At 53.7% G+C, this 21221-nt stretch overlaps 8 protein-coding genes across 8 annotated transcripts; 5 read left to right on the top strand and 3 right to left on the bottom strand.

The window, feature by feature from the left end:
- Positions 1-4332: 4332 nt before the first annotated feature.
- On the top strand, positions 4333-5792 carry GLOTRDRAFT_124974 (uncharacterized protein; the record flags this gene model as incomplete). The annotated part of the gene is made up of 3 exons (XM_007863269.1): positions 4333-5034; positions 5086-5113; positions 5170-5792. The coding sequence occupies 3 exons, from the start codon at positions 4333-4335 to the stop codon at positions 5790-5792; spliced, it is 1353 nt and encodes a 450-aa protein (XP_007861460.1).
- A 756-nt stretch (positions 5793-6548) lies between these two features.
- Positions 6549-7379, bottom strand: GLOTRDRAFT_69574 (P-loop containing nucleoside triphosphate hydrolase protein; the record flags this gene model as incomplete). Its single annotated transcript, XM_007863268.1, has 3 exons — positions 6549-6631; positions 6696-7270; positions 7327-7379. The coding sequence occupies 3 exons, from the start codon at positions 7377-7379 to the stop codon at positions 6549-6551; spliced, it is 711 nt and encodes a 236-aa protein (XP_007861459.1).
- A 241-nt stretch (positions 7380-7620) lies between these two features.
- On the top strand, positions 7621-10852 carry GLOTRDRAFT_124972 (uncharacterized protein; the record flags this gene model as incomplete). The annotated part of the gene is made up of 12 exons (XM_007863267.1): positions 7621-7655; positions 7706-7756; positions 7807-7844; positions 7892-8075; positions 8131-8298; positions 8350-8473; positions 8535-8894; positions 8951-9081; positions 9136-9252; positions 9305-10491; positions 10543-10764; positions 10818-10852. 12 exons carry the CDS (start codon positions 7621-7623, stop codon positions 10850-10852), a joined length of 2652 nt encoding a protein of 883 aa, XP_007861458.1.
- A 557-nt stretch (positions 10853-11409) lies between these two features.
- Positions 11410-12503, top strand: GLOTRDRAFT_124971 (uncharacterized protein; the record flags this gene model as incomplete). The annotated part of the gene is made up of 2 exons (XM_007863266.1): positions 11410-12064; positions 12148-12503. The coding sequence occupies 2 exons, from the start codon at positions 11410-11412 to the stop codon at positions 12501-12503; spliced, it is 1011 nt and encodes a 336-aa protein (XP_007861457.1).
- A 239-nt stretch (positions 12504-12742) lies between these two features.
- Positions 12743-14374, bottom strand: GLOTRDRAFT_54115 (NAD P-binding protein). The gene is made up of 9 exons (XM_007862248.1): positions 14202-14374; positions 14111-14121; positions 13988-14049; positions 13813-13938; positions 13722-13756; positions 13535-13659; positions 13278-13468; positions 13048-13209; positions 12743-12989 (listed from the first exon to the last, which is right to left on the bottom strand). Exons 1-9 carry the CDS (start codon positions 14287-14289, stop codon positions 12920-12922), a joined length of 870 nt encoding a protein of 289 aa, XP_007860439.1. The 5' UTR covers positions 14290-14374; the 3' UTR covers positions 12743-12919.
- Positions 14375-15520: 1146 nt separating this feature from the next.
- GLOTRDRAFT_69567 (uncharacterized protein) lies at positions 15521-16717 on the top strand (the record flags this gene model as incomplete). Its single annotated transcript, XM_007863265.1, has 6 exons — positions 15521-15899; positions 15955-16005; positions 16130-16201; positions 16262-16333; positions 16403-16515; positions 16566-16717. Exons 1-6 carry the CDS (start codon positions 15802-15804, stop codon positions 16715-16717), a joined length of 558 nt encoding a protein of 185 aa, XP_007861456.1. The 5' UTR covers positions 15521-15801.
- Positions 16718-17260: 543 nt separating this feature from the next.
- On the top strand, positions 17261-19129 carry GLOTRDRAFT_119138 (uncharacterized protein; the record flags this gene model as incomplete). Its single annotated transcript, XM_007863264.1, has 2 exons — positions 17261-17544; positions 17605-19129. 2 exons carry the CDS (start codon positions 17261-17263, stop codon positions 18794-18796), a joined length of 1476 nt encoding a protein of 491 aa, XP_007861455.1. The 3' UTR covers positions 18797-19129.
- Positions 19130-19607: 478 nt separating this feature from the next.
- Positions 19608-20836, bottom strand: GLOTRDRAFT_113650 (transport protein particle TRAPP component). Its single transcript, XM_007863263.1, has 5 exons — positions 20539-20836; positions 20358-20475; positions 20218-20310; positions 20052-20145; positions 19608-19993 (listed from the first exon to the last, which is right to left on the bottom strand). The coding sequence occupies exons 1-5, from the start codon at positions 20820-20822 to the stop codon at positions 19959-19961; spliced, it is 624 nt and encodes a 207-aa protein (XP_007861454.1). The 5' UTR covers positions 20823-20836; the 3' UTR covers positions 19608-19958.
- Between the last annotated feature and the right edge of the window lie 385 nt (positions 20837-21221).

Genomic DNA, 21221 nt, shown 5'->3' with positions numbered 1-21221 from the left:
CGGTCTGCAGCTTCCTCTATACGGCTAGCTGGCCAAACACCGGATGCGCCTCGCCGATTCGGCCTTGCTGGCATGAATCGTGCTGGGGTCGATGCAGGGCGGAACGGTAATCGCGCCGCTCGGCCGTCGATGAATGTCGGCGGGTCTGGGAATGAGTTCGAATCCATAGAGTATTGTTTTTGTTCGATTTTTTGAGTAATAGATGGTATCTGTGTACCTATGCGATAAGTCGCGAACAAACAGTAGTTTTTTGAACGCGGTGAGTGTTTAAAAAAGTGTAGAATCTCCGTAGTCAGTACAGTTAGCTTGTATCACACACACACCAATAAACGGAACCTCGTCTTATTGCGAGAGATACAAGATAGGTAATTGAGCTAAGCAGATTCAGAGGTAGTTGTTTTCTAACGATCCGCCTGCCCAATCCGTCCATCTATCACTCAGAAACCAAACACGTCCAAACTCGGCGCCACTCGGTGGCGCCCACCTTACATACACCCTTGGCTACTACATCGTACAGCGTCTCTTTACCGCTAGGTTCGCACAATTCATCCCTCGCTCACTCCAGCCGTGCAACGAGTGCCACAGCAGCGTTAAGAGGGCTATATTTCGGGAACATCTCATTAAATTTAGAACCGTCTCCCATCCTAGGATTGCTTGGGAGGATGGTCGCAGTAAACAGACCAAGAGCGAAGGAAAGATGTCCGATGGCCCGCTGACCACAGTCGGTGTACGTGCACGTACGTCCGCAGCTCGTACGCAGCTCCCCTAATTTACCTCATGTTAGCCTTATCTGATCCCGGCACCGCCGCGCACGGTGCACAAGCAATTCAGTCATGGTACGTCCAAGTATCACAAATATGGAACGGAGGACACGTATTGCCCCAGTGCTCTGGAGAGCGACGTCTGTTGGAAGTCGGGGCGGCGAGAGAAGGTCTGAACGTCCCCATGAGGAGCTCCCCTAAGTCCTCCCACAGTCCCGGCCCACGCGCAACAGGAAGTGAATGTTGTATGATCGTGAAGGTTGGGCGTTAATAGAGGCTCCCAAAACAAGAGAGCCACTTACTTCCTGTCAAGTCTTGCTCGACGCAGAGGCATGTAGCTGAAGTACCGTGGAACAGTACCTTTGCGTGGTCTCACTCGCGATTAGTCCTGCGATATGTACTATCATTGGACCAGTAGTGAATAACTATTCACTTCCCGTCCCTTTTGTGCACTGGGGACCTTGTGGCTACCCTATACCTTCGGCAATTTTTCTCTGTAATGATAAATGTCTGTAGATGCCATGTTCAAGTTTGTATGTGGAACGGAGGAGTGGTCATCGTTCAGGATTTAAAACTGTCTTGCATCTCCGAGGTCTAAGTGTGACAGAGCGTGACCGCTGCCCCGCCACAGCCCTATTGTGACACGTGTGACATCTTATTCACTTCCCGTCCCCTTACGCCGTACAACCTCTACGCCCTCTGGAAAAATCTGAGAAATTTGCAGAGGGTATAGAATAGTATCTGAACCATTCACACCAATTTTGGGGTACGTGCAATCAGAGGAAGATGACTTAACTAGGGAACAGTTCAAATCATTCACTACTGGTCCAATGATAGTACAGTCGACTCTGTCTTAACCCATAACGGGTCGTGGAACCCAAAAGTTATGGGTTTCTGCAGACTATGGGTTACCAGAATGTGTGACATTGTGTGACTACCTGGTAAGCGTGACAGACAGCCTATGCGGTATAGGCCGGACGTCGTTTATGACAACGTTTAGATACGGAATCTTGAGTCTGGTATGGGTTATCTTCTGAAATACCACGAGAACCAAAAATTAAGGGTCCAGATGGTTCAGATTCTCGTGGGAAGGAGACCTGTACCTTCCTAATATAGGTTGTTTTATGGGTTATGACCCTCCAAAAAGCTATGGGTTATGGGATACGGCAGACTTATGGGTTTTTACTATCTACCATGTTGGTGGAAGCCAAAAACCTATGGGTTATTACAGGTTATGGGTTATCACAGGTATGGGTTAAGACAGAGTCGACTGTACATGTAACTTGCCTTCAACTGGCGATCACAAGTGTGGCGGTGTCGGTTATTTACCCCTATTTGTGCCACAGCCTCAGCCTGCAATTCACAAAGGATCCGGATATCATGATCGTCAAGTAATTTACCAGCCTTGTCACTGTCAGCTTGGTTCCCCACCTAGTCACTCATAGCTGATAGCCTGTGCTCCAATTACTCATGGAAATGCTTGTGATCCGTAAGTGCTGCTGCTGATGTCTTCGCTTTCTTTATGCATCGGAATCTGAAAGTACTGGTGATTCAAAGTAAGTCGCTGTATCATAAGAATATGTCTATGATCCTACAGCCTCCAATATCCACGAGTCTTAGGTCACCGCGTATCACCACTACGACCAAGTCAATCTGGCGTTCGTTGATATCGGAATCAGGTGCCATCCAAGTCTATATATGCATCGACCTAACCCACGGGATAGTATAGCTCTCTAGATCCTACGCACTATTTTCCGTCCCTTACCGCCCTGGACGTTGAAGCTAATAGCTCAAGATCAGAGCGCTATCGATGGTTCCACGCTCAGGCCATCCCACCGCTCTTCTATCGTTTCTATCGCATTCACAGGTATTCAAGAAGGTTCGCTACGGTCCTTTGCCCGCGCCATATATACGACGACAATCTCATGCTCATTCCTGTATCTAGCCGCTCGTCGCTTTCTCACACCAGCTCGAAGGTATCAGTTTAATTTCCACTAGGCTATGTGTCCTGAGATCGACAAGCTAGGTGCGCATATGACTTATTGCGCCCGTGCCTGTGGTGCCCAACAGCCTTGTACCCTATGCCGACGTCTACCCAGTCTTTGTCTCCGGGACGAGTGGCTCATGATCGTCGCCGCTGCTTGCGACATTGTGCCGTGAGTGCCTCCACTCAAGACCTGGAAGCTTCTCAACGCAGAACTCTCCGCTTCCCCAGCCCCAGGAGGATGCTTGAAGCGCCGTAGACACGCCAAGCCATGAGACGCATTCTGTTTAGTGGACGGAGTGCGCCGCAGTGCTTGACTTGTACTCTATTGGTACTCGCTCCCCCAGAGTATTCCCTCTAGTATGAATAAATTGAAGCATCGAATATCCTACGGATATAGTCCGATATCATATACACGTTCTCCGAAGAGAAGACACTTAATAGGCTCCCCTGTTGGGGCTTCCTCTCCGACTATGAACGATATCGGGACATCCGAAGTCATTTTCTGCGAGCATCGCAGACAGTGGAGGTCCGTCACATTATTCAGATGTCCAGGAATTGTCTAGCGTGGCCGCCTTATTGCCTGTGGAATTGCGCCCCCCAGCCGCCGACGCTGTCCTTCCGACATGGTCGGCATTTACGCAACCTCTCCGTCCTCCGAGTCGCTCACCCGTTGCTACGCTCATTGGTGTGTTTGTTTCACATCTACGATCTTGTTTCTGCTGCTGCGTCAATCTCCCCAATACTCACTGACTGACGATAGGCTGCGCTGAGTGGATTCTCCTATTGGCTCTCCAGTACTATCAACACATTACCGCCGGGTTCTCTTCAAGATCTGAAATCAAATCGGCCGGAATCCCCGAGATTGGGAAGCACTTACGTATCCATGTGCCAGTAAACCGAACTGCACCTGAGCGATTCTGACTTCCTTGCATCACTCGGCGACCTCTCCATCGATTGACAACCCCATCATCAAGAGGGCGTTGAATAAATCTCAAAGGGTCCGACGAGCTGACAAGATCCATTGCATCCCAACGGTGGGAAGACGGGCCCGAGTCTCTGGTGCCGAAACGCTATCGCCCCCGCTGCGGCTTGTCTAAGTTTGCCGGATTACCTTGCACGGAGTCAGGTGTCAGGACACAGACCTGGCCGACGTTATCCTTTCAGTGGAAGAATCGTGAGGTGAGTTACGTCTATTTACAGGATCGTCTCTGCTGACAGGAGCCCACGCGCAACGCGGGACGAGGGGTTCATGTGTACTACATTGTGTAGCAACTGCCAGAATAGGGCAAGGCGGTTAGGTTCACCGCGGTAATTGGGACCCTTCGCCCCACTACGACAGGCTAGCGTCTGCCCCGCGGGTCCACGTGTAAGAACAAGGCGCCAATAATAACATCTATTCGCGGCGTGTGGAAGTCTCGGCCTGCATGGGTGTATTACGATTGCAGCAACACGAAAATGACAGAGTCTGTCTTCGATAGGCAACCGTGCTAGGACTGTCTTAGGACAGAAATATATAACGGCCGAGAAGACAGCGCTTTGCGAGATCTTCCCAGTTGTCTCGCCGTCCGTCTGACTGACTCGACAATGCCACCGACGCTGTCCCCCTCGCACGCACACCACTACGCCACTCAATATATTCCGCGCACTCCCCATGACGAGACTTACCAAATCCCAGCCAGCCTCAGCTTCTTGAATGGATCGTCCCAGCTGGCGGATCACGAGTTCGTCTTGTCAGCCCCGCCAGTGCCGTCCAACTTTGATTCCGCAGGAGCGTACCTTGCCAATCAGGCCAGCTCCTATGCTTATTCGGACAGCGAGACAACAGCTTGGAACGATCCACGTTCCGCGGGCGTCGGCACTAGCGATAGAATTTTCTCCTGGAATACCCAGATCCAGTCGAATCTGCATAAAGCCTCTGTGACTTCACCTCCGTCTTCATCAGAAATCCCTCTTTTCAGCGCGATGGCAATCCCACTCAGAAGTCGCCCTAGGTCACCCTCCGTCCCGAGCGTCCCCGCTGCACTGCCCAGACGACCGCTGCCTCTCCCTCCAGCAGCATTTGTGGCGCCAGCAGGGTCGACGTCGACCGCTGTGCACGACACGAGGTATACTGGAGGAATTCCGCAACAGGATTCCCCAGCGCAGACTGCTCTCCCGCGCCCAGAGGCTAGGCAGACTGAATCCGCCTGCAGTCATAACTCAGGCTCAAGCGGCAAAGTGAAGGAGAAAAAGCACGGCTGCTGGATGTGCCACAAGACCTTTGACAGGCCCAGCACTCTTCGCAAGGTGAGATCGAGCCTCCGGTGTTTAGGAAACGCGTGCTCACCTGCGTCTCAGCACCTCCTGGTCCACACGGGCGAGAAAGGTACGCAGTCGCTTTCCAATACACTTGCTTCCGGCGGCTCACGAGCGGCGGTGCAGCACACGCCTGCAACATCTGTGGTCGTCGCTTCGGCGTGTTATCCAACCTCAACCGGCACGTCCGCCGCTGCGCCCAGAAGCCAGTGAATAAGGGATCCTCCTCGGGTTCCGCGTCTGATCCACACTCGCCCGCCGCTGACATCACTGCGGACAGCGCCTCGGGCACGACTGCGCCAGCGCAATCGGTGCCACCGAGTGTTTCAGCACCACGGCATCGTATATATACCTCCGCGGAGCGGTCCACGGCTTCTGCAGAGACTACCCCACAACCTACCTCTCGCAAGAGAGATTCCAGTAGAAGCACCAGCCAAGTCGACCCATTGTCCATGGCCATCGAGAGCCGAACCAAGAGGCGCAGACGCGCTCCGTCGCCCTCCCGCTGGATACCTCCCTCTCTCAGCAATTTCAACCTCAGTCATTATCCGAAGTCGTTGCCGGTGCCGTTGCCGCCTGTGGCCGAGGGATTCTACAATGGTGTCTGGGAGGAGAGGAATTCGTACGACGAGAACACCGATGCAGCGCCCTACCATCCGAAGGGATGGTCCGGCAAGTTGCCCGGTCCCGGCTTGGTTGGGAAGGACGTCTCCAATACTAGTGCCCTGGGTAAGGTCTTGGTATTCTGACAAGGTAAGTTGTGCGCAGATATTCCTGTTATTGGCTTCTCACCTCTGCAATCTTTAGATATGCATGCTATCGACCCGACTGCGCACTCACTATGATTGATAATTTTGTAATACTCTTCGATATGTAGCATATTTACGCACGAGTTGTATCGCTATTGTTGGTATATCTTGCCCTTGTGAGAGCGACCACAGACGAGATGTCGACTATATATCTTATCTTTTCGAGTGGAGTTAATCTGTTGAATTCATTATCAGCGATATTAAGACTGGCTTTGCATCCAGAACCTTAAGACGTCCGGCGTGCATATAAACGACAGTGGCCACCGGTGATGCCGGCGGTCACAATTTGAATCATCATAGTCTTATCAGGAGAACGCAGAGACTGCTCGATTGCAGACCGGAGACAGCCTATTACGAGCTTCAACTGTTGGGGTACCATACGGTCTGTTGTCAGGTGGGAGGCCGGAGTGTCGGCTCGGAGGATGTACCGGAGCATAGTGAAGAGGACATCAGCGAGCAATCGTGACCCGGCGACGATCCTCCTGTGGAACAGATAGTACCGTGGTCGCGCCTGACAGTGTGTCCTAACCTGGCCAGAGCTACGCTATTAGGTTCAGCTCCTGCGTTGGCTAAAGTGCACAAGACCCACGAGATCGGAGAGCTACGGACAGCCGATCTATCAAACGCATACATAGTTCAGCGATCGCTCAAAATGTGTGGCATCTTACATGGCCGCATGTTGCATTCACGTGTTGCTTATTCAGTTGTAAATACCGGATCGTTGACACTGGCGATACGCCGGGTAGGATCTAGTAAATTATCTATGATGAACTGTCCATCTGGTGTAGCAGTAGTGTCAGCGTTATCTGTCGTGTTCTGATGAAGAGAGCGGGTACAACGAACTCGGCATATCATTATTGTTTGCTCTCCAGATTGCCTCGTCCTTATCCTTCGCGACACCACTGACAACGTGCCGTTTCACCAATCTCCTTGTCGCCTCCTCCACGCTGATATCCACAAACCAGCGTTCGTCCAAGAATTCTCCGGCGCGTCGCCAGGGCTCAATGGAGAGGAATGTATACAACCCTTCGATGACTACAATGCGATGGTGTGGATGTATTGACACTGCGTGAGGGGTAGGGTCCTTCAGAGCATGATCGAAGGAGGGCGCAGTAACCACAGATGATAGAGAAAGGGGTAGTCGCAAGGACTTGACGAACTCGACATAAGCATCGCCGTCGAAAGTCCAGTGAGCACCTCGTCTGTCGTGAGCTAGCTTAGGGTCCGGGAAAGCATCCAGCTGCGCTCGGGTAAGGTGCCAACCGTCCAGACCGACGAGGACGGCCGTCACATCCCCTTCGCCCCCCTTTCCGTGTAGGATCTCGTTGACATTGTCCACGACGAGTTCAGCGAGTGTCGATTTGCCCGAGGCTGGTATGCCTGAGATCCCGACGAGAAGACGCGACGAAGCAGGAACGCTAGAACGTAGACAGGGTCATCACAGCCCGGGCGATTCAGGTGCATACACCCTTACGTCTGCAGGCGCTGGACGAGGAACTGGGCTAGCTCAGTCGCGATTGCATCCATCGTTGACTGGGACGATCAGAGCGCAGCGCGTAACAGTGGCAGTACTAACATGACATCAGGAACAGCAGTGGACTTACTGCCGGCACGAGCGCTTGTTCTATGATTGAGTACGATGTCAAACATACGCACAGCAAGCACTGCGGCGTGCTGTCTCTCGACTCTTGCTTCGAACCGTTGACAGCGAAGAACGTGTTACAGCCTGAAGAGGTTCCTTGTAATCCTCGTCGTTGCCCGGCTCACCATGGCTAGTGAGGATGGAGGGAAGCGGCTCAGGAGGTGAGTATCTTTCCTCGCCGTGCGGCGATCGGCTCATGGAACCCTATCAGAGCCGACCCTTCGACTATACAGGATAAGTTTATGGTAGGGTACCAGGGCTGGTGAGTGTTTCCTGTCACCCGTAACCAGACTCCAGCTGAGTCTTGCCAAGGTTCACTTGCCCCGGAGACGGTGAACCGGTCGGCCCAGGTAAGACCATAAGACGCCCTCAGGGTCAAGCTCACAGCTAGGTACAGGACACCATGGTTGGCTGCATTGGTTCAACTACCCCATTCCTGACGGTGGCCGGCCCAACACCGATTTATGGCCAGATGTTTCAGAGTACTCGCCCTCGGAGCTCTACCCAGCACCAGGTCTGAAGTACGCGAATGGGGACCAAGCATTCTTGTTCTCCTCCCGCAACCCCAAGACAGTAAACAGGTACGGTAATCCTGACGTCGACTGTCGAAATGGATCAGGGTTCAGCTTGTTACAGGCATTTCCACTGGATGGCCCGCCATGGCGTGGATGGCGCTTTCCTGCAACGTTTCCTCGGCCAATGTGACGTCGAAAATGGTAATGAAGGCATCAGGCGCCAGCGCGATGAAGTCGGTGATCGGGTCAAGGAAGCTGCTGAGAAGGAAGGCAGAGTGTTCGCGATAATGTACCCATCTAACGACTTACATCATTGGGAAGACGCCTGATTGGTATGCAGGTATGATGTCTCGGGCGTGCCTACCGATAGGATAGAGCGAGTCATTAAGCAAGACTGGCTGCACCTGATCCGGGACAAGGGCATCCTGGACAGTCCCAACTATCTGCGAGAGAAGGGAAAGCCGGTAATTGCGCTATGGGGCACGTATGAATCCTATAATATCGCGTAAATCCAGTGACTGACAGATGCTCATTCGGACAACAGGTTTCGGCTTCTCGGATAGAAACCATTCACCCGCTATGGTCCGTGCGGTGACATCGTATATACGTTCTGTTACGCCAGGAGGTGCATACATATTCGGCGGTGTCCCTGCTCACTGGCGGACGTCTGTCGCGGATGCTGATCCGAACCCCGAGTTTCTGAACATCTGGCTGGAGGAGTTCGATGCCCTGTCACCTTGGACTATCGGTAGGTATGGGAATGAGGACGACGCGGATAGATTCGCAGAAGAGAAGATCAAGGGTGATGTTGAACTACTGAAGAAACGAGTTGATGAAGGACATAAGAAAGTGGACTACGTCCCGGTGGTATTACCTGGTGGATCGGTCGGTATATCAGTATGTCCCAGTCGCGTGGTACTGACAATAATCGCATTTAATAGGGATATAATCTATCCGAAGGTAAATGGGGGTTCAACGACATCAAGCGGAATGGCGGTCGTTTTCTGTGGAGACAACTATGGAATGCGCGGCGTCTGGGAGTCCGTACCATCTACGGTGCTATGTGGGATGAGTGAGTTGTCCCCTTGTCCTCCTGCGGATTTTCTATGTAACATAATAATCGAAGATACGACGAAGGAACAGCTTACATGCCCGTAGTACCTTACAAGAGGCAATCACCCGTGTCAGACAAGTTCCGATTCATGGCCTTAGATGAGGACGGCTATGACTTGCCTTCGGATTGGTAAGTGAAGTTGACATCAACAACTGTTCATCCCATCTCACCTTGATTGAAGGTATATGCGCATATGTGGGTTCGCAGCAGAAGGGTTGCGTGGTGAACGTATCATTCTCGAGACATTCCCATCGAAGGAATTGCAAGATTACTGGTCGACACGCCCAATATATGAAGACGAGGGGCATGAGCCGAGTGCTTCTGGCTCAGGATCAGGCGGAGGAAGTGCAGACGATTACCAGAGATGGTTAGCTAGCCACGCAAGTAAGGCGGAAGACGAGCCTCCTCCCCCGCCGTACTCCCTCGAGGGCGACAGTAGTGCACCGGCGGCGGGTAGCGTTGCGGCCCAGGTATCTCGGCCACCTCCAGCGCCTATGTCGACTAGACCCCTGTTCATTCACAGGCACGATGATACCACAGCATCGGCGCATTCCTCAGCACCACCACCTCCAGCGCCTGCCTCCACTCGACCTCTGTCTATTCACAGCCACCACGACAGTACGGGAGCGGCGCATTCCTCAGCGCCGCCCCCACCACCGCCGAAAGATACGCGTCCTTCTTCGAGCCCAAACAAACCCCTGGTGGATCTGGGAAAGCGACCGTCCTCGGCATCCGTATCCCAGATTACCGAGGACTTGGGTCGACAGTCTATATCGCATAATATGCCGAGTTCATCACGTCCCCCAGTCCCTTCCTCGACGAGACCAGTATCTCCCCCGTCCGGACCGTCCATCTCATTACCTGTACCGGACCTGAAAGGAAGCCCTGGGCGGGAAACGTACGAGCCCGGCGGGTTCGCTCCGGCCCTTGCGTCCCAGCCCCAATGGCCCCCGCCTGAGTGGAACGTTCCCCCGTCACCTCACTCGCCGTCCCATTATCCCGGGTTTCCGCCCTCTTCCCATGCGAACGTCGGTCCCCCGCCTCTGCGCCCTCGGCCGTCCCTTTCTCAGCGCCCGCCACCTGGCGCATATCCTGCAGCTGCTGACGAGCCTGGGTTCCGCCCCATGGACACTTCGTACTATGATCCCTCGGGCGTTTCGCCGTTGTTCCCTCAAGCCCATCCTTCGAATGATTATTACTCCAGTGGCGGAGCGCAGGGTCAAGGCCAATGGCCGTACCAGGCATACGAACCGCCTGCTCATAGACCTGGGTCGCGCCCTTCTGCGCAGGCTGTAGATCCTACCTGCCCTGCATCAGGTTTCGGCTACAGCGGAAGGCCGTCGCCTCCGGCCCATCCTTCTTCGCCGCGTAAGTAATTTGGGACTGGTAGGATAGTAATCTAATGGAGGTCCTCAATAGAGCCTTATAGGCAGTCAACCCCGCCGGCTCCCCATGGCGCTTATGCTCCTCCAGCTCCTCACGGTTCGCTTGCTCCCCCATCTCCTCATGCTTCTCACGGCAGGCCGAGTGCACCTCTTCTCTCCGCGGCACCTCTTAGGCTTGCGATGAACGCCGTTGATAGACTTGCTGGGCCGGGGACGAGTCGACAGATAGAGAGACGAGTAGGTAGCATAGCGGAGAGTAAGTCACAAACTAAGATCTCGTTACTCAGCCGCTGATAATTGTGGCCATAGGAGGTAACAAGATCTTCGACAAGTTTACAAAGTAGACCGAGGGGCGATCTCGTCGATTCCCAATCTCATTGACCCAACTATCTTGTTTTGTATCTTGTATATTGACCCCAAGGACTTCTACTCACTTTTGTATGTTGTTGGACTATGACAGAGAAGCTTTTCTGTAGTTGGGTGAAGTAATCTTGTCGCTGCCTACAAATTCAATGCTTTGTGGCCTCGGGAGTCGTGCTTTGTGGCAATCTTCCCACGCTGCTAAAACGAAAAAGAACCGGAAGCTGTCAGTTAGCAAACTTTCTTCCGCCCGAGTTCATCGACATCCTGCCTCTCTGGGCGTGTCATGACTAGAGGTCTGCGGCTTGGCTTGTGCACCCAAGCGATTTTCCAACGTCTCAGAATCACTTATCAAATATCTCCATTCCATATGTTTGCCTTTTCTGCTCGATATATCCGTTTTCTGCTGGTTGCCGTGGTCGCAGTATCCTTGTTCTCTCTGATCTGGCTGGTTCCCCACATGTGGACTTTCGCATCTGTAATGCTGAAGCTTGGCTCTGCACCTGGGTGGAAAGGATACGGAGGAGCGAATAGGGCGACAATGCTGGCTGGCCAGACTTTGGCTGATTCATCTGGCATCTATGTTATCTCTCTTCCGCGACGTTACGACAGAAAACGGGATATGGAGCGTTTGCGAAGAGCACTCAATCTTAAATGGAGTTATGTGGATGCGCTCGACGCGGATGATAGTGCAATCTCCAGGATAATTGAACGAGTCAGGCTGGAACGCTCGAAGAGTAGGAGTTACGTTGAGGACTCAACCGAGGTCAAGGCGCCCAGCTTAGAATACTTCCACTGGCCAGAAGATATGGATCTGAATACTCTGTCCCGCGCCACGATAAACCCTTCTGGAGCGGATGGCTGGGGTTCTGAACACGCTCTCCCCTCTCAATGGCCTGGGACTGGACCTGCTCCTCTTCTCGTTGATCCTTTGATGTGTGCCACTGAAAACAATACGATTCCTCCATATACACCATCAGCGCCTCCCTACAAGCTCCTCACCCCCGCCAAGGTTGCTTGCTGGCATTCACACCTGTCGGTTATCCGGAATATCGCTAACAAGCCTGGCAATTCGACCACTCTTGATGAAGTGTATATAATACTCGAAGACGACGTGGACATGGAATACGATATCAAAGAACGCCTCTGGGATATGTGGCCTGCTCTGCCTCCACATTGGGATATGCTTTTCCTAGGTGAATATATGCCTTTATTCTACTATCCAAATTCGTAGATAATTTAATGGACTGCGATAATCTCCCCTGCACTCCTGACATAGGGCACTGTTGGTCCAACGAGTCGCTGCACCCAGCCCTACCTTTACCCCCTTATTCGGCGTTTTCTCCTCTCCACCCATCTAACGCGCCGAAGTGCACGCACGCTTACGCTGTGACGAAGGCAGGCGCGGCGCGTCTTCTCCTCCATCTACGATACCCGCCCTTCGCATACTCCCGGGCGATCGACCAGGCATACGCGTGGCTGATACAGAGCGGTAGATTGAGGGCGTTCTCGGTCGTTCCGAGTATAGTCATCCAGAGGAAGGTGGGGCAGAGTGATGTGTGGGACGAGGAGCATGGTGGTACTGGTAGTGAATGGAGGGATACGCTCGTCCATGGTGTGCTTGGTACTTCATGACTTTGTTGGCGTCGCCACGATGATGTCCTGGGATTCTACATGTGTTAGCGCTGGTCGAGCCGAATTTGTTGGATAGTATTTGATCTTGCTGTCGGTTTTTGCAGTTGCAAAGCATATCTATCTCTGGAGAGGCGCCTTGCTTGAATGCGGCACTTCCCAAGCCCAAAAACGAGGAGCAAGTGGACGTCTACAATTCAGCGACTATGATACTCCAAAGTTACCATTTGTCGGATTAAGACGGCAACCATGCCTGGCAATGCAGCCAGGGCTCATGATGCGCTTGCGGAGTGAACCCCGTGTCAGGTCTTTATTTTCTTGTCGGTATAGGCAAACCCTCGCAACTAGTTTTAGTTATCATATGCAATGTACAAGAAAACGATGACAGTGAGAGCGACGACTTGACATCCAGAATGCCCTTAGATGCCCTGCCCGCCGGTAACCTCAAGCGTATGCCCGCTAACATAAGACGCCAGTGGCGATGCAAGGCTACATAAGTCATAGTCAGTGGAACTGTCTAATCAACAATTGATAGTGATACACGTACAAAAGAACCGCGGCAGCAGCTTCATCAGGCTCTCCGGGGCGGTTCAGCGGGATGTTCGGGTAGTTGGCGTCGGGCGCAGGCTCCTTCATTCCCGGGATACCCAAAGCAACCTTCTTTCCTTCAATCTCGATCGCGGCGCCCTGCTCTTTCGCCTGAGTCAACCTAGATAACCAAGTTGTGAGCCTCTCTTTCCGATTCGTCTTGAGGCGCTTATAAGTTTGGATAATTACCTCGTTTTGATGTACCCGAATGCAACGGTGTTAGCGCGGACGCCGAACCCGCCCCACTCCTTCGCGATCGTCTTCGTGAGGCCGGTGACGGCGGCCTTAGCGGAGGAGTAGTTCGCTTGACCGACGTTGCCGTGCAGGCCCGCGATGGAGGAGACGTTGATAATCGAGCGATTCTCGCGATTCTTCTGGTCCTACAGGCCAAAAGGAAGGTGATCGGTGGATGACGGTAGGTTGCGGTGAGTTAGGTAGGTACACACCTTCACTCGCATGTAGGGAGCGGCCTCGCGGATGAGGCGGAAGGGCGCGCGGACGTGGATCTTCATGATGATGTCCCAGGCATCGTCGGGAGTAGTATGTAACATGCGGTCGAAGGTGAAGCCAGCTGTGATAATGAGGCGATTTAGACGTAAATCGCGTATTATATTTATGGTATGAGTTATTCACCGTTGTTGACAATGTGGTTTACCTTGCCATACTTTCTGCATAGTTACGTTCTTCAGTTCATGGGTCATGTACTCGGACTCGAAAAGCGCACTTGATTGTGGCATCAAGAATCTTCTTGGGAAAGTCATCCGCTCCGACATCACCGCCGACTGCGAGGGCGTCCCCTCCAGCCTTCTTGATCTCGTCAACCACTAGCTGTGCTTTCTTCTCATCGAGACTGCGACAACTCAGTCAGATCGTGCCACAAAGTTATACACTCTACGCACTCTGAGACGACGACTTTCGCGCCCTCCTTGGCGAAGAGGAGGGCTACACTCCGGCCAATGCCCTAATATCCCCAGCTGGTCAGTCAGGCTCCGGCCGCTCCATAAAGCCTTCGACGACTATACCTGCGCGGCACCTGAACACAAACACAGTCAAAACCTATACATCTCTACAATGCACGGAGGCGAATGTAATGCGGGGTTCTGGTGTACGTACCGGTAACAATCGCCACCTCGCCCGCGAGCAGCCCCCTCCCATACGAGTTCGTCAAGTGCCCCGAGACCTGGCTAAGTCGTGCGCTCATGTTAGTCGATTGTCACCGTCGAAAGCGGAGGCTACAGCTGCAATTATAGCGGTCGAAGGCAATGCGCGCCTGACCCTTCCCCGCATCATCGTCCTCAAACGCCGGAATGTGCTTTCCTTCACATAGCCTGAATACATGATCCGGCTATACAGTTGCCGGTTCGACGCGGGTTCGCGGTTCGGCGCCGCGGGTCGTGTTTCGGTTCCGCTGCGCGCCGCCAAGTGTCTCGTCGGGGCGATGTCTATTCGGACAGGCACGCCAACGGAACTATTCATCAGTTTATTCATCACACTGATTCACAGAAGGGGACTGGTACAGATGGAAGTGTTGCCCTCTGTCTTCCTTTCCTCAAGTGTACCTGGCCGGGCATTGGTTATTTGACTTCGCAGATCCTTCTTACGACCACCGTGTCTTTTGCAGTGGAGTCTTCCCATGAAGAGAGCATGTTATTTTCTGGCGATATTGACGGCGATTAACAAGCTTTCTGCTCTCCGCTGAGCTTGCCACGGTTAGGTATATTCGACTTCCGGCGTGTCTCCAGATACAGGAATACCGCTGAATATTCTTTCTTGACGAACGTTCGCAACTGAACCTTGGAGAAGCCAACGATACTCACCTCTAGTCCAGGTTTAGCTGTAACCCACGCACAATGGTTCAGTGAGTTCTCGCGGGTATCGGCGCAATTGTACAGTGGTTCTACGGAGGCCGCCTATGCTCCTCACGTTCGTGATAACATCGGAACCGTTATGTGGCCCCCCACCATATTAACGGGCGCCGCAAGCATAAATCAATTGTGGCCGCAACGCTGCCTGCCAGCCTGAGCCAGCCTTCGTCGGACCCGTTGTGTCCATCATCGCAGGGTGGGTGCGGTGGCCTGCTGTTGCGCGGAAGAACTCAGAAAGTCTCTGTCGTCCTGCTTCACCATCATTGTGGCGATTTCGACTCTACTTGAACGCTCTCGGCTCCGAACACCTCCCTTCTCATGCGCACGTACGTGGTTCCCATATCCCCCCGAAGTCCTCGCACAATCATCGGGAGCATATGACGCTCATACATATATCCCTTCGCTTCTCCCAAACATTCTCCCACATCGCAGAAATGGCAACAATCTCTCTCAACACCGAAGCATCGTGCAGCTCCCTCTGAGAACGTTCAGTCATCCTCTGCGTATGTGAATCTCTTGGCGGCACTGTTCAACCTTACCGTTTCCTCATGCTTGCTATATAAACACGCGAAACGCCCACCTAGGGTCTCTTCCCCACCTTACCTCCACAAAATGTCGGACGGCGTCGCCATCGTCGAGCGGGACTCGGACAGCCAGAGTAGCAGCGACAAGCTCAAGCGCCAGCCCCGCCAGTACGTCTCCGAGGTCGGCGCGCGCCCGCAGATCGTGTACTCGTACGCGCCGCCGCCCCCGCCTCGTGTCTTTGCCAACCCGGTATGTCGTGCAATGACGGCTGAAGGCGTTTCAATACTCAATGCGGATGTGTGGCACGGTAGACCGCGCTGGGGATGCTGGCGTACGGGACGGTGTTCTTGTGCTCGTCGCTGATTACGCTGGGCACGGGGAACGTGCATACGCCGAATATGGTCCTGGTTTTCGCTATGTTGTACGTATCCAGCTTGATAATGGAGAGGCGCAACACTGACCGTTCTCTTTTAAAGCTATGGAGGGATCATGCAGACTCTAGTGGGCATGTGGTCGCTTTTCCTTGGGTGTGTTGCGGCTGTCCTTGATTCATGTTCTCCACTGACGAAGCATTGGTGCTACAGCAACACGTTCGGAGGGTGAGTGTGCTCGACTCTTCCGAATGCATCATAGTTCTCTATTGCGTTGCAGCGTTGTGTTCTCAACATACGGAGGCTTCAATTTTACATACGGCGCGCTGTATCTCCCTAGGATCGGTCTAGCGTGAGTCACCGTGCTATATATGCCCATATACCTGCACACGCGTCCTGAAATGAAACACAGACAAGCGTACTCTGTGAATGGTGTCGTCACTGAGGAGTTCACCCATGCTATCGGGATATTCTTGGCCATCTGGTGGTAAGCCATGAGTCCTGACTTCATCGCTTCTTCTCCGCTGAAGTCTCTTTCGTCATGCTCGCACAGCTGGATAACGTTTCTGTTCTGCATCGGGTCGCTGCGGACGACTTTCTCCGTCGTCTTCACCCTTGGCAGCACTGTCTGCGCTCTTTGCTGTCTATCCGCCAGTTGTTTCACAGGTATGTATGATTATGATCTTGATTCCTGACATGGACTGAAGGCAAGACAGGTAATGCACATTTGAACACTGCTGGAGGTGCGCTGGGCATCGTCGCAACCTTCGGTGCATACTACGGCGGGCTGTCAGGCCTTTATTCCGGGGAATGCACCTTCAAAGCCATCCGCCTCCCCCCTCTCGTTCTGTCATACTCGAATGCGTGAGAGGAATGCTCCGCGTTTGATGGCGTTCAGGACGTGGTCGTATGTTGAGCCGGTCCCGGCTTCCCAGAAGTTTGTATGTTGATATCATCCATGACACGATGTCCAATAGAGGAATGATACGAGCCATTAGCTACGACATCCCGAGTCTTTCATTCTCGCCTGCCTGGCAACATCTGATCTCAAATAGCGCTCAGTTCTGCTTCCTGTGCGACTCCTTGTGTCCGATTAGTGAGCTCGCTTGATGCGAAGAGGGTTAGCGTCCGTATTGGGGTGGTTCCTGGTCCACACCACGGACGAAAAGAAGCCAAGTAATGATCGCGGGAGAGTGACGAACCGGGCGGATCGACTCGGTTCGTGGGGTATGGTTACCATATATGGCAAAAATATGGCATTTCCATTACCTGGCTTGGTTCTAGAAACGGTAACAGCCAGAAGAACCGAAGTCTCCTGACCAGAAAAGCGAGCATGTTTGGGCTAGCTCCAGCTCCATCGCTGGCGGGCCTCCTCGTCTTGCTTTCTTTATAGCGTCCAGCGACAACCAGCATGTCGATGAGCTCGGACAGTGCAGCGTCGACCTCGATGCGGACGCCGTCTGCGGCGAGTGCGTCCGAGGACGGGTTGGTGACGGAGAGGGCGGTCAGGTTCGACCAGGAATGCGTGCTCATCCCGGAGCCTGCGTCGAAATCGAGGAGACCGAGGCTCGTCATGAAGTCATATTCGTTGCCGCTGTGGAACAGGAAAACCAGCTCGGGCTCGAGCGCTGTCTCGGACTCGGACATCGAGTCTAACGAGGAAGGGCCTGTGCTCTTCAGGGTCACCGTTCCAAAGTGTGTTTGCTCTGTGTAGTCTTTGCTTGAGGGTGTATTGAATCGTCTGCCTACCGCCAGAATCATCTCGAAGAAATCTTCATTCACGCGCGATCGCGAGGAGGCACCACCCAGTCCGCTATCACCGTGCCTCGTTCATCGCGAGCCAGGCTCACCTAGGAGCCCGCGGCCTGTACGGCGCTGCTCTGTGCCCCTGTCTCCCCGCCCAGACCTTGTCACCATCCCCCTCCGCGCGTGCTGCCCCGACTGCATCCACACTACTGAGGAGAGCCTGAAAGAAGGCGCGGAATGGAAGGAGCGGTTCACCCGGGGCGCGCGGCGGAGACGCAATTCCAGCTGCTCATCGGACGAAGGATCTGGCGCGCGATACGGGGAGAGCGTCAGGTCGTCTTTGGAGAGGCGTGTGCTCAGCGTGGATGAGGTAGACAAGCGGCGGCGGTCGTCCGGATCCGGCGATGAACACGATCACCACAGAGGGCGGGAATGCATCATCAACCTGAATGACGAATCCCCGCACCTGTCGCGCAGCCCTGGCTCTCCCAACGATCCCCCGTGTCTCGGAGTCAGCACTGTCGGCCTCAGTCCCTCGATACCGCGCGCATCGCCAATCCCAGAAGAGGACGAGGACCAGCTCTTCCCCCTTCCCTCTCCGCGCCGGTCGCCCTCCGCAAGTCCCACAGGGTCCACCTCCTGTCTCACCACGATGAAGGACGACGTCGACCCGACTGCACGGAGCCCCACGCGCGAGAGCTCAAGCGAGTCTATCACCTGCGCGTCCCCGAAATCCCCTGCGCCCTTCACGAGCAAGAAGTGCGAAAAGGGTTTCCTTGCTCCGGACCCCTCCCTCTGGCTACCCTCGCCCGCCGTCGATTCGCCGACTACCCTTTCGTCCTCGCCGCCGGGTTCCCCAGGACTCACCGCCGACGTTGATTCAACGCCACCGCATCCACCGGCGTCGCAGCCCATATCCATCCCCCCGTCGCTCTCCCGCCGCGAAGCCCCGCAGCCCAGCGAGTCGCCCATCCTGGAAAACCCTGTGCCCTCCCGCCGAGAAGCATCCACCTCTTCTGCGGTATCCGCCACGTCAATGGAGTCCGAGGGGGTGTCGCCGCGGAGCGCATCCCCGGAGACGCGCAGGAGGCGGCGCTCGTCCCTGCAGCAGCTGCACATGGCCATACCGGGCCTCCTGCGCGCGAGCGCCGACGTGCTGCGGGGCGTCACTGCGATCAGCGGCACGCCCATGTCTACGTGACCCCCCTATCCACCCATCTTTTGTTGTCCAAAACATACTTGCTCCTCGGAATTTTGGGATCATACCCCGCTATTTATTCCGCCGCGCACCGTTGTTGTCCGTTAGTCCCGTCGCCGTCTCCGTCTGTGCATAGTGATATCCTGTTGTGTATATTGTACATCTTTGTCCTCGTCCACTAATCTTTGTCTTGCTTCTTGGCCGGACCGGAGAATGCACACACACCTTCGTTGCTTCGTTCGAGTTTATTTTCTTCTTTTTTGGCGACATCCTCATGGTGTGCCCGGTTTTAGTCTACAGTCGACTCTGTCCTAACCCATAACGGGTCGTGGAACCCAAAAGTTATGGGTTTTTGCAGACTATGGGTTACCAGAGCGTGTGACATTGTGTGACTACCTAGTAAGCGTGACAGACAGCCTATTCGGTATAGGCCGGACGTCGTTTATGACAACGTTTAGATACGGAATCTTGAATCTGGTAAGGGTTATCTTCTGAAATACCACGAGAACCGAGAATTAAGGGTCGAGATAGTCCAGGTTCTCGTGGGAAGGAGACCTGCACCTTCCTAATATAGGTTGTTTTATGGGTTATGACCCTCCAAAAAGTTATGGGTTATGGGATACGGCAGACTTATGGGTTTTTACTATCTACCATGTCGGTGGAGGCCAAAAACCTATGGGTTATTACAGGTTATGGGTTATGACAGGTATGGGTTAAGACAGAGTCGACTGTATTTATCGCAGAACTTAGGTCCTACGTTACTTGTCGTTTATTGTTGTTGGTTGTCGATACGAGAGCATGTCGGAATCGAAGTCCACATTACTGTGCGCTATTGTAGCATATATTCCCTATAGCACGTAGTCATTGCCAGTACAAAGCGTCTATCTGCCATGGCCATCGTCCGAATTTTCCCTGATGGGCATTGTTTCTGCTTCGCAGGGCAGCAAAGGGGACTCCAATGAAGACTCCTCGCATCGCATCCATCGCATCACGATGGCTGGAAGGTCGACAACACAACCGCCTTTCCCGTCTGTCTTTATGCAGCAAGTCTGCGTCTTTACCGCACTTGTGTCTCTCCACCACTCAGGGCCTCCCCTGGCCCATCCCGGAGAGCCCCTGTGAAGTCTCGAACGGCACTAGACCAATCGTCTCGGCCAGCAGGTCGCTATGAACCTTTGGGTAGTTTAACTTGGAATGTACCTGACAAATAGCCATGATCAACGAATGACATCCAGTGCACGGGCGAAAATGTGCTTACATTGCGGCAGCGAAGTTATCTCAGGTACCACTGTGGCTTGTAACCCTAACCTTGAGAGTGCCCCTTTAATGATTCCAGCGGGCATGGCCACATACTGAGTATGTCATGATAATAAGGATATATACATCAGTCACATAGCTCTGTTATGTGGCAGGATTCTCCGTACCATTCGCGCCCGCTTGGTAGCATCCGCCCTTCCTTCCCAGGACGAGATGCGAGAGATTGGCTTGAAGGAATTGTCTTGCAGAACATACACGCCCTAAGGAGAGGTCAGATAGTGCCAGGCGAAGGGTAAGTGCATGGTACGCGATGGTTTGTCCGGAGGTTGTCGACTTGCTTGTCCCAGCAAGCGACCCAGAGGTCTTTGCAGATGAACTTGATCATATCTAAGGTATCGGAGAACAGGGGTCTATCCCTACATAAGCTACCTCATTCCAAAACGAATGAGCATTACTATCAATAGGGCGAAGTACACTGTGCCTCGCACCGTTCGCATATGTTCGACCCAACATGCAAGCCGACCGCCTCTAAGCGTAACCTCAGTGCTTCCTCTTCCTCGGTTAACGGCTCTGCCTTAGCCCCCTTCGCCGAGGATAGACTTGTCGTCGAATCCCGCACATTGTACTCCTTCTCCTTCTTCGCCGGTACTGGCGGCGGCGCAGGCATCAACCCCGCCTCGATCATCTCCTGTTCGATCTTCTTCACTCGCGCAGTGGCGACCGCTGAGGACACCGAGAGTGTCTGCACCATCTCTATGAGGAAGTAATCCATGGCGGGGCCGTCCATCATGCGCGGGGGTGCCTCGGCGAGAGCGAGGCCGCTTGTCAGGCCCATTGAAGACGACGACGAGGGTATCATAGAAGAGGTTCCTTGGAATGAACTGCGTGCAGCCATCGCTGTTGTACTACCGGCCGGCAGCACAGTTAGTTACGCGTGCAAGTGAAAGTCAGACGCAGACGCGACCGCGACGAACGCGGTGGCGGCGCTTGCACCTCTCGCGCCACCATCATCTCCTCCTGTTCAATACCTATATAGTACAGGGCGACAGTACACGACCACGCCGTCTAGGCTTATTGCAAGATGGCGGGTTTTGGATCTCTTCTTGCTGGACGATGGATGCCGAGCTCGATAATGCAGCACCGGAATCCGCTCGATCTTAGGCAGGATGAC

The sequence above is a fragment of the Gloeophyllum trabeum genome, assembly GCF_000344685.1.
Source record: "Gloeophyllum trabeum ATCC 11539 unplaced genomic scaffold GLOTRscaffold_00001, whole genome shotgun sequence".
Classification (NCBI taxonomy): domain Eukaryota; kingdom Fungi; phylum Basidiomycota; class Agaricomycetes; order Gloeophyllales; family Gloeophyllaceae; genus Gloeophyllum; species Gloeophyllum trabeum.
The sequence above is the reverse complement of the archived record's forward strand: the minus strand, read 5'-3'. Positions and strand labels throughout refer to the sequence as shown.